The sequence below is a fragment of the Aristolochia californica genome, unplaced genomic scaffold, assembly GCF_029961685.1.
Source record: "Aristolochia californica isolate CCGP_79_NKW_82.1479 unplaced genomic scaffold, dmAriCali1.0.hap1 SCAF_13, whole genome shotgun sequence".
NCBI classification, from domain to species: Eukaryota; Viridiplantae; Streptophyta; class Magnoliopsida; order Piperales; family Aristolochiaceae; genus Aristolochia; species Aristolochia californica.
This window is the reverse complement of record NW_027181804.1, coordinates 6,415,060-6,428,492: the sequence shown is the minus strand read 5'-3', so window position 1 is coordinate 6,428,492 and position 13,433 is coordinate 6,415,060. Positions and strand designations below refer to the sequence as shown.

At 34.4% G+C, this 13,433-nt stretch overlaps 1 protein-coding gene across 1 annotated transcript; it reads right to left on the bottom strand.

Annotated features, from left to right (window-relative positions):
• Nucleotides 1–767: 767 nt before the first annotated feature.
• LOC137947916 (heat shock protein 83) lies at nt 768–3,836 on the bottom strand. The gene is made up of 4 exons (XM_068793757.1): nt 3,477–3,836; nt 3,235–3,376; nt 2,572–2,852; nt 768–2,460 (listed from the first exon to the last, which is right to left on the bottom strand). Exons 1-4 carry the CDS (start codon nt 3,615–3,617, stop codon nt 919–921), a joined length of 2,106 nt encoding a protein of 701 aa, XP_068649858.1. The 5' UTR covers nt 3,618–3,836; the 3' UTR covers nt 768–918.
• Between the last annotated feature and the right edge of the window lie 9,597 nt (nt 3,837–13,433).

Below are 13,433 nucleotides of genomic sequence, written 5' to 3'. Positions count from 1 at the left end.
GTATGTACTCTAACATTCAAAATTGAAGAGATTTTTGTGTAGTAGGAATTTGGGGGATAGTGTTTCAAAAATTCATCTATATGCTTTTACTTTGAAACTGATTGATTAGCTCATAGGCTTTCCCCTTCATCTAAGATTTACTTAGAGCTTATATTTAAGTCGTCAAAGGCTCTTTTGAGTTGTTATTACATAGATAGACACATAGGACTGGTTTTGCTTATCATTTGCACTTGAATTTTAAAATCGGCCTAATTTATTTGATATTATAGAGGTTGTAATGTAAGCAAATAACTCTTAAAACACTTTCGTCAAGCCTTTTGTGTAAATAAAATCGTCATCATCTCAAATTGATTCAAAAAAGTCTTAGTCTTAGTTGAGGAGTAAAGACTGAGAAATCATATTTAGTGCCATGTGAGCCAAGGTCTTCTATAACTTATGGGGAAATCCCTTTGTCCTTGTAAATCTATGTAAGGGAGTAGATTGTAAATCCTAATAACGAAATAACATCTTAAAAGAAGAAAAAACAGAAACAAGGAAAGAATGATTGCAACTTTTGGCAAATCGGACTCTCACTTTCCATAGCTACCATCGAAACTGATTTTTTGCTTATTTCTCCCACCAGAGCAACAGTTGCTTAATAGTTATTTTCATTCTGTCAAAAAGACAACAATGTTGTTTCACTCTACATTCAAGCGTCAAAAGATTCACAGTACCCACAATGTACAAAACACCAAGGAAACTGATTTTATACTCCGAGACTACTAAAATCATCACCGAGACTACAACCTTTCCATTACATTGTAAACAACGGCACTAAATAGACAAGGACGACCTTTGTATGACACCACAACCCACACTACCTTCGTTGTCCTGCAGGAAATATCACTCAACCACAAAGAAATCCAGGCAAATCCCAGATTAGTCCACTTCCTCCATTTTGCTCTCTTCGTTGTTGTCTTCTTCAAGCGGTGGCATGTCAACATCATCAGCATCCGCCTCCTCGTCAATGTTCAGACCCAGTTTCAGCATTCTGTGAATCCTGCCTGCGAAGGTGTTGGGATCTTCCAGATTGAACCCAGAAGTCAGTAGAGCAGTCTCAAATAGTAGCAGTACAAGATCCTTCACAGATTTATCGTTCTTATCTGCCTCGGCTCTTTTCCTGAGCTCCTCAATAATGCCGTTGTCAGGATTGATCTCCATTGTCTTCTTAGAAGACATGTAAGAGCCCATGCTGTTGTCCCTAAGCGCTTGGGCCTTCATAATTCTTTCCATGTTCGCAGTCCAGCCGTACTCACCGGTCACCAAGCAGCAGGGTGAATCGACGATTCTGTCAGAGACCACAACTTTCTCAACCTTGTCACCCAGAATGTCCTTCATCACTTTGCAAAGGCTTTCAAATGCAGCCTTTTTTTCTTCTCTCTTCTTTTTCTCCTCCTCATCCTCGTCGAGTTTCAATCCCTCCTTGGTCGCTGAAACAAGCTTCTTCCCATCGTACTCCTTCAGTTGCCCAACAGCGTACTCATCAATAGCATCGACCATGAAGAGGACTTCGTAGCCTTTCTTCTTCAGCTTCTCCAAGAAAGGAGAATTCTCGACAGCCTTCTTACTTTCTCCGCTAATGTAGTATATGTCCTTCTGACCCTCCTTCATCCTTGTGACGTAGTCCTTCAAACTGGTCATCTCCTCTCCACTCTTAGTTGAGTAGTAACGAAGCAATTCCGCCAGCTTGGCCCTGTTCTGACTGTCCTCGTGGATACCCAATTTCAAATTCTTTGAGAAGGCATCATAAAACTTGGCATAATCTTCCTTATTTTCTGCGATCTCCATGAACATCTCAATGCATTTCTTGACAAGGTTCTTCCTAATCACCTTCAAAATCTTGTTCTGCTGAAGAGTTTCTCGGGAGATGTTGAGCGGAAGATCGTCAGAGTCAACAACACCTTTGATGAATCCGAGGTACTCAGGAATTAGCTCCTCGCAATTGTCCATAATGAAGACCCTGCGCACATAGAGCTTGATGTTGTTCATCTTCTTCCTTGTGTCAAAGAGATCAAAAGGAGCCCTTTTTGGGACAAACAGGATAGCCTTGAATTCCAGCTGCCCCTCAACAGAGAAGTGCTTCACAGCAAGATGGTCCTCCCAGTCATTTGTCAGGCTCTTGTAGAAGGAGGCATACTCCTCCTTGGTAATTTCTTCAGGTTTCCGCAGCCAGATGGGTTTCTGCTTGTTAATGAGAGCCCATTCGTGAGACACTTCCTTCACCTTCTTCTTCTTTGATTTGGACTCTTTGGCTTCATCTACGTCTTCCACTTCGCCTTCCTCTTCTTTCTTTTCCTCCTCTTCGTCATCGCTGACCTCCTTCTCTGTGGTCTTCTCGGTCCAGAGGTAAATTGGATAGCTGATGAACTCAGAGTGTTTCTTTACCAGATCCTTAATTCTCCTTTCCTCTAAATATTCCAACTGCAGCGAAGGGGAAAAAAAATGGGTCAGTTTCACTCCTTTTCTGCTGTTTTCCACAGAAAAGTTAGACACGTTAACTCAATTGTAAGGTACATTAAAACCGCATCTTACCTGATCTTCTTTGAGAAAGAGAGTAATCTTCGTTCCCCTGCCAAGAGGCTCACCATTGACATCCCTAGTAACTGTGAATGAACCTCCCGCCTGAGATTCCCAGATGTACTGCTCGTCATCGTTGTGCTTTGTGGTCACAATAACTTTCTCTGCCACCAAATAAGAGGAGTAGAAACCAACACCGAACTGTCCAATCATGCTAACATCGGCACCGGCCTGAAGAGCCTCCATGAACTCTTTCGTTCCGGACCTAGCAATGGTTCCCAAATTGTTCACCAAGTCTGCATCGAGGAATCCCAACTCAGAGCCATTTCTAATTAGAAAAATTCGGAACAACTCCCGATATGAAACCACAATCTACAATGATTTCGCGGATACAACAGCACTCTTTTAACTCTTCTTGTCCTACCTTCGAATATCGATCCGCATTCATGCTATGCAAAGCAGAGCAAATCAGAAGCAACGAAGAAAAGTACAACAGACAAAACATAGATAGCTAACGACAGATCTCCCTGCCCCTTCGAATTCGAAACTCGATGCTTGGCATTCTTCTTATTCTATGAACGGTCGACCTTCCTTGAAGGTCTTAAAGGATTTGAAGAGTAATGGAAACTGTCCCGACTTAAAAACACCAAAACGAACATATAGTGATCGACGACTTACCCGCCTTAGTCATCCCAATTCCGCTGTCAATGATAGAAAGCGTCTTGTTCGCTTTATCGGGAACGATCCTAATGAAGAGCTCCGGCTGGGCATCCAACTTGCTCTTGTCCGTCAAGCTCTCAAAGCGAATCTTATCTAAAGCCTGAAAACAACCAGAAGAGAGAAACGCTTTAGTATCTCACAAAAGCCTGGCAAACCATCACAACAGATGTCGTCCCAGGGTAGGCCTAGATGGTACTCACATCAGACGAGTTGCTGATGAGCTCCCGAAGGAAAATCTCCTTGTTGCTGTAAAAAGTGTTGATAATCAAACTGAGAAGCTGGTTGATCTCCGCCTGGAAGGCGAAGGTCTCCATTTCTCCAGCCATCTGAGCGTCCGCCATTCCTCGCTCCAACCTACGGAAACCGAATCAACAGAGACAGAAAGAGTGCCTGCACAGGAAAACTGATTTGCTCGGATTTCTCTCTTCGAATTATAAGCAGAGTTGTTTGCACTAAATGGGATGCGCACGAGGGGAGGAAGAGTATTTATACAGGAGAGGGGGTAGTGGCGTTTCGAGTTGCTTCGGGCAGCCAAATTGGGATGAAAAGGATCCTTGGAGGTGCTCGGGGCTTCTGGAGAGTTCTCACATGCGGCTTTACATTTTTCCGTTTTTTTTGTTTTCTGATCGAGTAGTTTAATGGACGAAATCCAGAAACTTCTGTGGTGGCGAGGGGTCCAGAAGGTTCTCCGCTTCAATGGTTGACGGCCGGAATCAGAGAGGCCGTCCGATACCAATAAATAATATTTGAAAATAAGAAGATGTCGACTGGTTCGACATTAAAAATTATTTTATGTTAAATATGCAAAATTATTATCTCAGCCATAATCAATGGCTATCTTAACCATCCAAGGATAATTAGATGGCTGAGATAACATGTCTCACACCAAATTGAGGTCATGTTTTTTGTTTGAATTCATTTTTATCACTTCCTAGCCTAGGTGCTCCATAGGGTTAAACTCGGAATAATAAGTTAAATAATTTTAATTAGAAAAATTTAAGTTTTACTAAAAATTGATTCTTTAGAATATTAATAAAATCTTGAGTTAACATTTTAATCTTCAACTTCTCATACTGAACATTTTTGTCATAGATAACTCAAGGACATGTTCAAATGTAAGTGTCTAATAAAACTGACAAAATCGTTAGTAACACAATTTTAAATTATTTTTTAATTAAAATCAAATAATAGAGTCCAATATGATTTGAACCCTTGTCGATATGTACTACCTGCAAACCTCTAAAATAAGCATAATTGCTCCTTAAAATTTCTATTTATACTTGTATAACATTGTTATAGTAAATTGATTGCTTTTTTTTTCTCTTGAAGGTTATCAAATTATTCTCATCTCATTATTTTTTTAAAATAATATAAAATATTACTTTTAATATTTAAATATGTGACCCACATGAATTTCGTTTGTTATTAGGGTATGGGGAGCCTCCTTCCTTGTTAGGTGGGTCAATGCCCCATGACTTCCCCCCAACACTTCTCTAATGTTGAATAGTAGATATGAAATAGTCTTACATGACTCTTATAGTAAGAAGTCTCATGAAACTAAAATTAATATGATGAAGTCTCATGGAAAAAGGTCTCCTAGAAGAATCTCATATATTTTAGTTATGTTACTCTTCTATTTATTTTTAATTATTCTAAGATTTATCTTTTAGTGTTTTAACTTTGGATATAACAAGGATAAAGGTAGTTTAATTATAATTAGATTCCATTTGTTTCTTCTATTATAAATAGAGACTCATTTTACTCAAATTACATATGGTTAATGAAAGTTTTTTTTTTTTTTTTCCAGAAATTCAACATAGTATTAGAGTGGGTTTTGTGATCCTTTTCTGTCTCTAATAGTTTATGTTCGTATTTTACCTTTTTCTTTTTTCTTGTTCCAATATCCATTGTTTCATTGGCATTCTTACCTTTATACTGAACTTTACATATATTTAAAATTATATATTAACGGAAATATATTTAAGTATACTTCCCAATGCAAAAAAGTTTTTGGTAATCAGAGTTTTGAAGCAATAAAGGTCAGATTGTAAGAGAGGTTCAAGCAGTAGCTGAAAGCTTCAACTTTCGAGACAATTTATACCATAAAAAATGAAATTTTATATGAAGAATTATATATCAAAATAAAAATATGTAAGTTTATTTTTTTACTTATCCAGCCAATACTCAAACAATGTTTACTAGAGGGATATATCAATCTTGGAAGAGTCAATGGTCATGTTGGCCAAAGAATAAAGAATACTTAATTCGACCTGATTAAAGAGTCCAAAATATATAAGATATTTCTCTCAAAATAAATATATTTTATGAATAAAAGCTAAATAAGGATGAAAGGTATTAAAGTCTAGTTTTAGAAAGAAAAAACTTCATGTCAATCTCATCTGTATTTAAAGAGATATTTGTATTGGAGTCGACAAGGTCAAACTACAAAACAAAGGAAATCAATAGGTCATAAAAGATTCAAGAACGAAACTTTTTATATCAAATTAGGTATCAATTTAAAGCCCTTTGAATTTAGTTTCTTAACTAACAAATTTTTTGAGATTTGAGTTATATTTTTTGAGATATTGATATCAAAAGTACCAAAGGTCAGTTCTGCCAAAAATCTCTTATTTTTTCCTATTTTCTCTCCCATTATCTCTCCATGCATTGACACGAATCAAATTTCCTTTTCTCCTAAAATCCAAAATTTAAGCCAAATTTCTCTTATAATCTGACAATTTTGGCCAAACCTAATCACTCCATGATGTTCTTATTCAATGTATGCAAATTTTTTTTCGCTTTTATGTTGTTTTTAAGTTTTGTGTTTTTATTACTTGGTGTGTTTCTTACGCATTGTCCTCCGAAAATTATGGTCACCTAAAAAAAAATTATACTTGGTTAAACTTATTATGTTCTGCCATTATGATTGCCCCTAGTTTTTTTTTTAAAAAGTACATTCTAGAATTCATTTGGCAGTATGGGTGTTGCATAATCACCTCTTTCTAGTTAAAATTGTTTTCCTATAGTATTTCCTCAATTTATCTTCTTGTGTTTTTCATCACTTCAAAACAATGCCTAGACCCATTACCTAAAAAGTATAGTTGTGTGTCCCAATATCCAATTTGAGTCAAGTCTTTTATTCTTTACCAAACAAGTAATTTGTGTTTGAGCTACCTTAAAAAGTGAGTCATCTTTTTGTTATAGCCTAAGGTTGGGCCGTTTTTCTGACTTTAAAATTCAGTGGAGTGTATTTCAAACTATGACCGTTTTAATTGTTGTATAGAGCTTTGTCGTAAGACTGAGTAATTTTCTTCTCCCATGTTGTGTTTTGTCCAAGTTGGGTCTCTTCGTTATTTTTATCCCCAATTTGAGGGGGAGAAGTAGAAGAAGAAGTAAAAGAAGAAGTAAAAGAAAAAAGTATTTTGTTCCACATATTGTAGTAATTTTAATGTAACAAAAAATATTCAAAAAAATGGGAGAATAAATTATGAAAATTTAACATCTATAAAAAAATTAGTCAATGAAAATTGAAGACTAAGGGGGGGTTAGTGCACAATGTAAGTTCAGGGGGAAAGTGAGAGGGAATGTAAAATACTTGTTTGTATTAGTGTGCTCAATGGAATGTGCAGTGTAAAGTACTTGTTTGTGTTAATGTGCACAATGGAAAGTGTGGTGTAAAGTGCAGATAAATTATGTATTAAATAAAATATTTTGATATATTTGACTTTCAAAAAATTAAATTAATATTAGTTAATAAATAAAATATATTAAATATAACAATTAAATAAATGCTTATTTTTATATTATTAAAATTATAATTTTATAATATCTAAATATGAAATAATTATACAAACATCGTACTACACAAACATCATAATAATAAAAATAAAAATAATATAAATATAACTCAATCACTTATTTAATATAAAAAAATTACAATTGTATATATAAAAATACAACACACAAAATATTTGTCAAATTAGGGCGGGGAAACAAGGTGGATCTAGTTCTTTTTTAAGCCTTTTTTTTTTTTTCAAATTAGAAGTAGGGGTTTAAGGTTAAGGGTAAAGTTGAGTTCTTAAAAATATAGCTCGAGGTTAGGTTGAGTATTTAAAAACTCCACTTGACCCAAACATTAAACAAAGTTAAAATTATTTCAAAAGGAACAAAAGAAAATAAAAATAAATTATTAGTTTTAATTATACTTTATAATTAAAAAATAAAATTGGGAAGTAATTAAATACTAAGTATTGCATAATAAAAAGTCCAAAATATGAATATAAAATAAAAAACAGAAAAATGAGATTATAAAAAAATAAAACAGAACATAAATAACAACAATGGTTATTTAAAATAAAAAAATTAATAATAATAATTATTTCTGTAACTCGTCTTCCTTGCTCAACGAGTGGAACGAATAACAGTAACGAAGGTAGCAGAGAGGGGAGAGAAGTCGTCGGTGCAGGGGACGACGAGAGGAAGGCAGAGGGGGCGACTCAAATCACCAAAGGTCGCGAGCGAGAGCAGAGCCGGAGAGGTTGCAGAGAGGGGAGAGAAGTCGCCGAGGTCGTCGATGCTAGGGACGGTGAGAGGAAAGGAGTCAAGCGCCGGAGATAGGTCGCACAAAGGGCGATTGAAATCGCCGAAGGTCGGTCGCGAGCAAGAGAGAAATTTTTTTTTTCTGAAACCCTCGTTCTACATAGCCCTCCCGACAACCCCAGCCCGAGCCCGGTGTAATTGAGAGAGGGAAAGTGAATTCAGAGCTCGACCCCTCTAAATCCACTTTCCCTCCCATAATGCCTAAAACAAGGGAAAGTGAAATACAATTGTATTTTACTTTCCCCTTGCATTTACATTGCACACTAATAGTTTTTGGCATGTTTTACCCAGCGTAAGTGAAATACATTTCACTTACGTTGCACACTAACAAGGCCTAAGAATCATTTTTTTTGCAAGATGAAGTTATAAACTCCAGTTTGAGGGAAAGTGTTAAAGAGTAAATATAGAAAAATCTTACATGAGTCTCACAATAAGAAATCTCACAAAGCCAGAATTAACATGGTAGAGTCTTCTTGTTATGTTCAATTGTTCAACTATTCTATGACCTATCTTTTAATGTTTACTTTGGGTGTAATTGAGATAGGGTAATTTAACTGTAATTGAATTATACTTGTTTATGTTATTATAAATAGATGTTCATTGTACTCAAATTACATTAAATTAGTAAAAATAAATAAAATTTCAGTAATTCAACATATAAGCATTATTGACAATGTTGGAGAAGGCAAAGGGTGTGCACATGGTAAGAAAAGAGACATTGCTACCACACTATCCATTGATGGAGGAGGATTAGGATAGGCATAGCCTACTTCACTATGGGTCCTATGCCCCTATTACGAAAATATGAAAGAGAAGTATATATAATATTAGAAGACGATAATAGGTAAGAGAAAATAAAGTTTGAAATCAAGGGAACAAGAGAAATTAATCATTTCCAATGGGGGCTAAAGCAGTTTAAATCATGGTTAACCCGGATTTTTTAGAAGGCACGTTGGGTTAGACTCAAGCTCAACCATTTGACCAACCCAGCTTTTAAAGAATCGAGGTTGTTATATCAAGTTTATAAACCTTGATTTAACCACTTTTGAGTGCATGCAAGGGATATAAACCCGAACGGTTTTCTTTAATGCCATACTTGCATCTTTTGGGAAGCACTGAGAAAGAGACGTTGCCATCCTGCAAATACAAAATGTTGTGAATGACAAGAAGAAAACAGCTTTTAATGTTTATTGTTTAGTTAATAAAGTAACAAATTCTGCTGAAACCATGAATTCATGAAGGCTAATGAACGAATAAAACGAACCACCAAAGGCTGGTTTGGAGATCTCAGAACTTTGATTTTCCCACCTCGCCCATCTGCCCCAACAGCTATAAGATCCCCACTAAATCCTGACGAAGACACTTTGTTCTGGCCAAGTATCTATTAGCACCTGCAGGGCCCAGAAGAGCAGGAGAAAAATAATTCTCACCTGCAGATCATAAATGGGCAAGAAGAAACAAAGAAACATGTCACCAAGTTGTAACTGAACTCGTAAATCAAGAGCACATAGGTAAAGACTTTTCATGGGAAAGGAAGAAATGATCTACCTAAAGAGGTCACATATACTGCACAGGCCATTTGATTCAAATTAAGCTATCTTATAATAGTCTAAAAAATATTCACCTGGCTCAATGACAGGTTCATGATTTTCCATCTTAATTCCAAGAGGTGTTTTACTTGTAAATCCCAGAATTTTAAAAACATCCGCTCCACCATGGATGAAGGGAGAAGCTATGTTACATGTTCAGATTCCAGTTTTAGTAATTGATTTTTTAGCAACAATAAAATTTCACATGTGACAAACCAACAAATATACTGCTATTAAACTTATAAAAAAAAATCCTTCCAATCCTAAAATATAATACCAATACTAGTAACCTTTAGTATGGACAATAGAAAATATTTTAAATTTTGAGGAACCACTGACTAAAAATCCATTATTTCTTGATGCTACAGTTAAAGCTTCTAGGACTATAGTTTTCCTGGGTTCTCTTCTCCACAAATTCATGACACATTCTCACCATATTTTCCATTTGCTAAAGAAAATTATTAAAACTGCTAATGAGATCAATAGGTTAAGAAGTAGATTACCCCAGCCAGCCTGAATAACTAAAAGTGGAGAACAAACAAAATCATATGGCAGAAAAGCTGATGAGTCCCATGCTTTCTTCATTATCACCATCTATACAAAAGAATTGCATTTTTTTTTAAATGAAAGAATTGCATCCCTTTTGTTGAAGAGCAACTTACATAACTATCACAATAAGAAGTCTTATAGAGTCAAAATTATTATAGAAGGAGATCTCACAAAAGAGTTTCAGTTTAAAGGTGTTTTAGTTATTATGCTAGGACTTATCTTTAAGTGTTAAATTTTGGGTATAATTAGGCAAAGGATAGTTTAATTGTAATTGAACTTTATTACTTTCCTCTATTATAAATAGGGGCTCATGTACTCTAATTACAAAAAGTTAATAAAATATTTCTCTTTTCCAAAAATTCAACATGGTATCAGAGCAGGTTCAGTGATTTGACTCGGTTAACCCACAAAGATAATGTAATCTTTTTATAATATAGTATTTCTAGTGGTTTAGATTCGTATCTATTTTTTCTCTCTTTTCAATCCCTATACTATTTGTTTGCTTTGCATTTTCACCTTTATACTGAACTTTTAATATTGCATATTCTATATTGGAGAAAAGATATTTGAATCTACTTTCAAAGAAAAATAAATTGTTTTTTAAGTCAAGTCCTTAAGTTACGTCATGATCTCAAAATGTTTAACTTTCAACCTTCTACCATTCAAAACCCCGAAGGTGTAAGTGACCTAACATTGTGTTAAACAAAAAAAATAAAAAATTAATGCATAACTTTCAGTATTTTGGACCTATTCTTTCCCTAGTTTTGTAAAATAATAAACTTCATTTTCTAGCTCTAATGGCTAGTTTTTTGAATGTCGAATAGACTTATTTTTAAGAAGATCTCGAGTATCTAGGAGTATTTTTAAAAAGCTTTCCTCCTTCATTTTAGTATTTCTAGGAGTATTTTGATATCTTGAAATATTTATCTAGTTAGCATCTCTTGTCCAAGAAGCATTGATTTCATACTTTGAAATCATAGTTTTGCACTCTAACATTCGAAATTGAAGAGATTTTTGCGTAGTATTGGAATTTGAGGGATAGAGTTTCAAAAATCCATCTATATGCTTTTACTTTGAATTGACTGATTATACATGTACATTAAGCTCATACTACTACACTTTGAAATTATTCATTGAAGTTTAGCTCATAGGCTTTCCCCTTGATTAAGAAAACCAATCTAAGATTTACTTAGAGCTTATATTTAAGTCGTCAAAGATTCTTTGAGTTGTTATTACATAGATAGACACATAGGATTGGTTTTGCTTATCATTTGCACTTGAATTTTAAAATCGGCCTAATTTATTTGATATTATAGAGGTTGTAATGAAAACAAATAACTCTTAAAAAGCTTTTGTCAAGCCTTTTGTGTAAACAAAATCGTTATCATCTCAAATTGATTAAAAAAAGTCATAGTTGAGTGCTCGCCCGCATCTATCGTCGTCGACAGTTGCTCGCCCGCCGCCTCTATGGCCGTCCGTTAGAATTCTTCCTCTCCTCGCCGTCGCCTTTGTTTCCGTAGCCGCCGCTTTTGTTGCCGTCGTCGCAGTCGTCATCCCCAACGACAGGTCCTCCCCGGCACCGTAACCCCCTTCCCTCCGCGTCGTCACGGCAGAAAACCAGAACCAATAAGTAGGGAGAAATTAGGGGAGAAATAATCTCCCCCCTCCCCTGCGCAAAGATGATTTCGCACGTGCGAGATCATAAAGTAAACAAAAAAAAAACTTTTCCTTAAACTCTCCACATTTTATAGAAATAAGTTTCAATGAACTATTAGTATCTCATGTTTTTTTTGTAAATATTTTTCTAGTTGAAAATTCTTATTAAAAAATCATATAATTTTCTAAGTAAGATTTTCCTACCAAGATGGGAAAGAAACCTGTATAAAAAATTTTTAAATAAGTATTTAACAGTCGATGCTGTAATACTTTTAACATGAAATAATTTTCATTGTAATTTTGTGTTTGACATTTTATTTGATTAAAAATGTATCGATAAGTATAAAATATATTAGATTGATTATTAATTTTTATTTATTTCCCTAGAAGAGGCAATAAGAGGTCTATTTAACTTTCCTAAGAAAAATTTAAAATATTTCTTGTAATTTTCTAATAAGTCACTAATAGTAATAAGATTTTATTTAAAAGATTTATAATTTTTACTTGGGTGATTGTAAATTGATATTGATATTTCATTTAATTTTGTTGTGTTTGATTATTGTATGGAATTTATTCATAATGTTATGCAATGTATGAAGTGTTTAGACTATTTTATGAAATTTATAAATAATTTCATGGAGTGTTTATGAAATATAAATACAATTTTATGGAGTGTTTATAGAATATTTATGGAGTGTTTATATAAATATTATGTATATAAACTAAACCCAATTTTAAGTAGAGATCATGCCGAATTTTATATAGGTATTATATACATAGACTATGTTCAATTTTAAGTAGAAGTCATGCCCAATCTTATACATGTATTATATATATAGGTTATGCCCAGTTTATGTAGAGGTCATGCCCAATTTTAAGTAAAATGTATACATAATTTTATAACCAATTTATTTTATATATATGTTTTGAAAAATTTTAAACGTATGTTGAAGCTCGAGCTCAGCTCGAACTAGGTTAAAATTTTTGGGCTCAAGCTCGATAACAATTTTAGGTTCGAGAGGAGGTTAGGCTCGGAGCTCGGCTCGAACATAGGTAGGTTCGGGCTCGGCTCGGCTCGATGCCACCCCTACTTACAACTTCCTTTTGGAGAGATAGTCCTTCTCCAAGTGAGATCCAAACCCCCACATCTTTAAGCACATGATACAAATTGTTTGGAGTTTGATGGATCTATGTATACAAAGAAATTTGAGAGAAGATGGGGGATTTGATAAAATGCAACATTTTTCTCTCAAAAAGGGTAGAATGGAAATTTCAAACACAAAATAATTTAATTAATGTTTGATATGCTAATATCAACTCAATTCTTAATCCTCTACAAGTTTGAAGGCCTATTTATAAGTTTCTCATCCAAACTAGTCATTTTTTGGCCTTCACCAAGAAGCAAACATATACATTGATCAATCAATGAAAAATATGATCGATCAACCATGCGCACCAATTGTATTTTTATGAAACCTAAGGTTTATTAATCAATCAATACATTTTCAAGTTCTCAAAATATTAAGTTAATCAATCAATGATGCTTGATTAATTGATCAAGCATTGAATCCCTGGTTATGCAAAAGTTCAAAATGATCGATTAAGACAGTGGGTATGATCGGTCATACCTTACATTACTTGCCAGGCTGCTCTTTGGATTATCAATCATAACAATAGTATGATCAATCATGTCAATTACAAAGTATTCTAAAATAGCTTCTAAGCAGAATAAAAATTGTCATCAAATGTTCTATCAAGTTTAAA

Bases quoted from the DNA above. Each gene is read 5' to 3' on its own strand.
- LOC137947916 (XM_068793757.1), bottom strand. From the start codon at position 3,617: ATGGCGGACGCTCAGATGGCTGGAGAAATGGAGACCTTCGCCTTCCAG. The intron at 3,377-3,476 runs GTGAGTACCATC...GGTTGTTTTCAG, and splicing joins TCATCAGCAACTCGTCTGAT to GCTTTAGATAAGATTCGCTT. The intron at 2,853-3,234 runs GTAAGTCGTCGA...TCCTCGATGCAG, and splicing joins AATTGGGATGACTAAGGCGG to ACTTGGTGAACAATTTGGGA.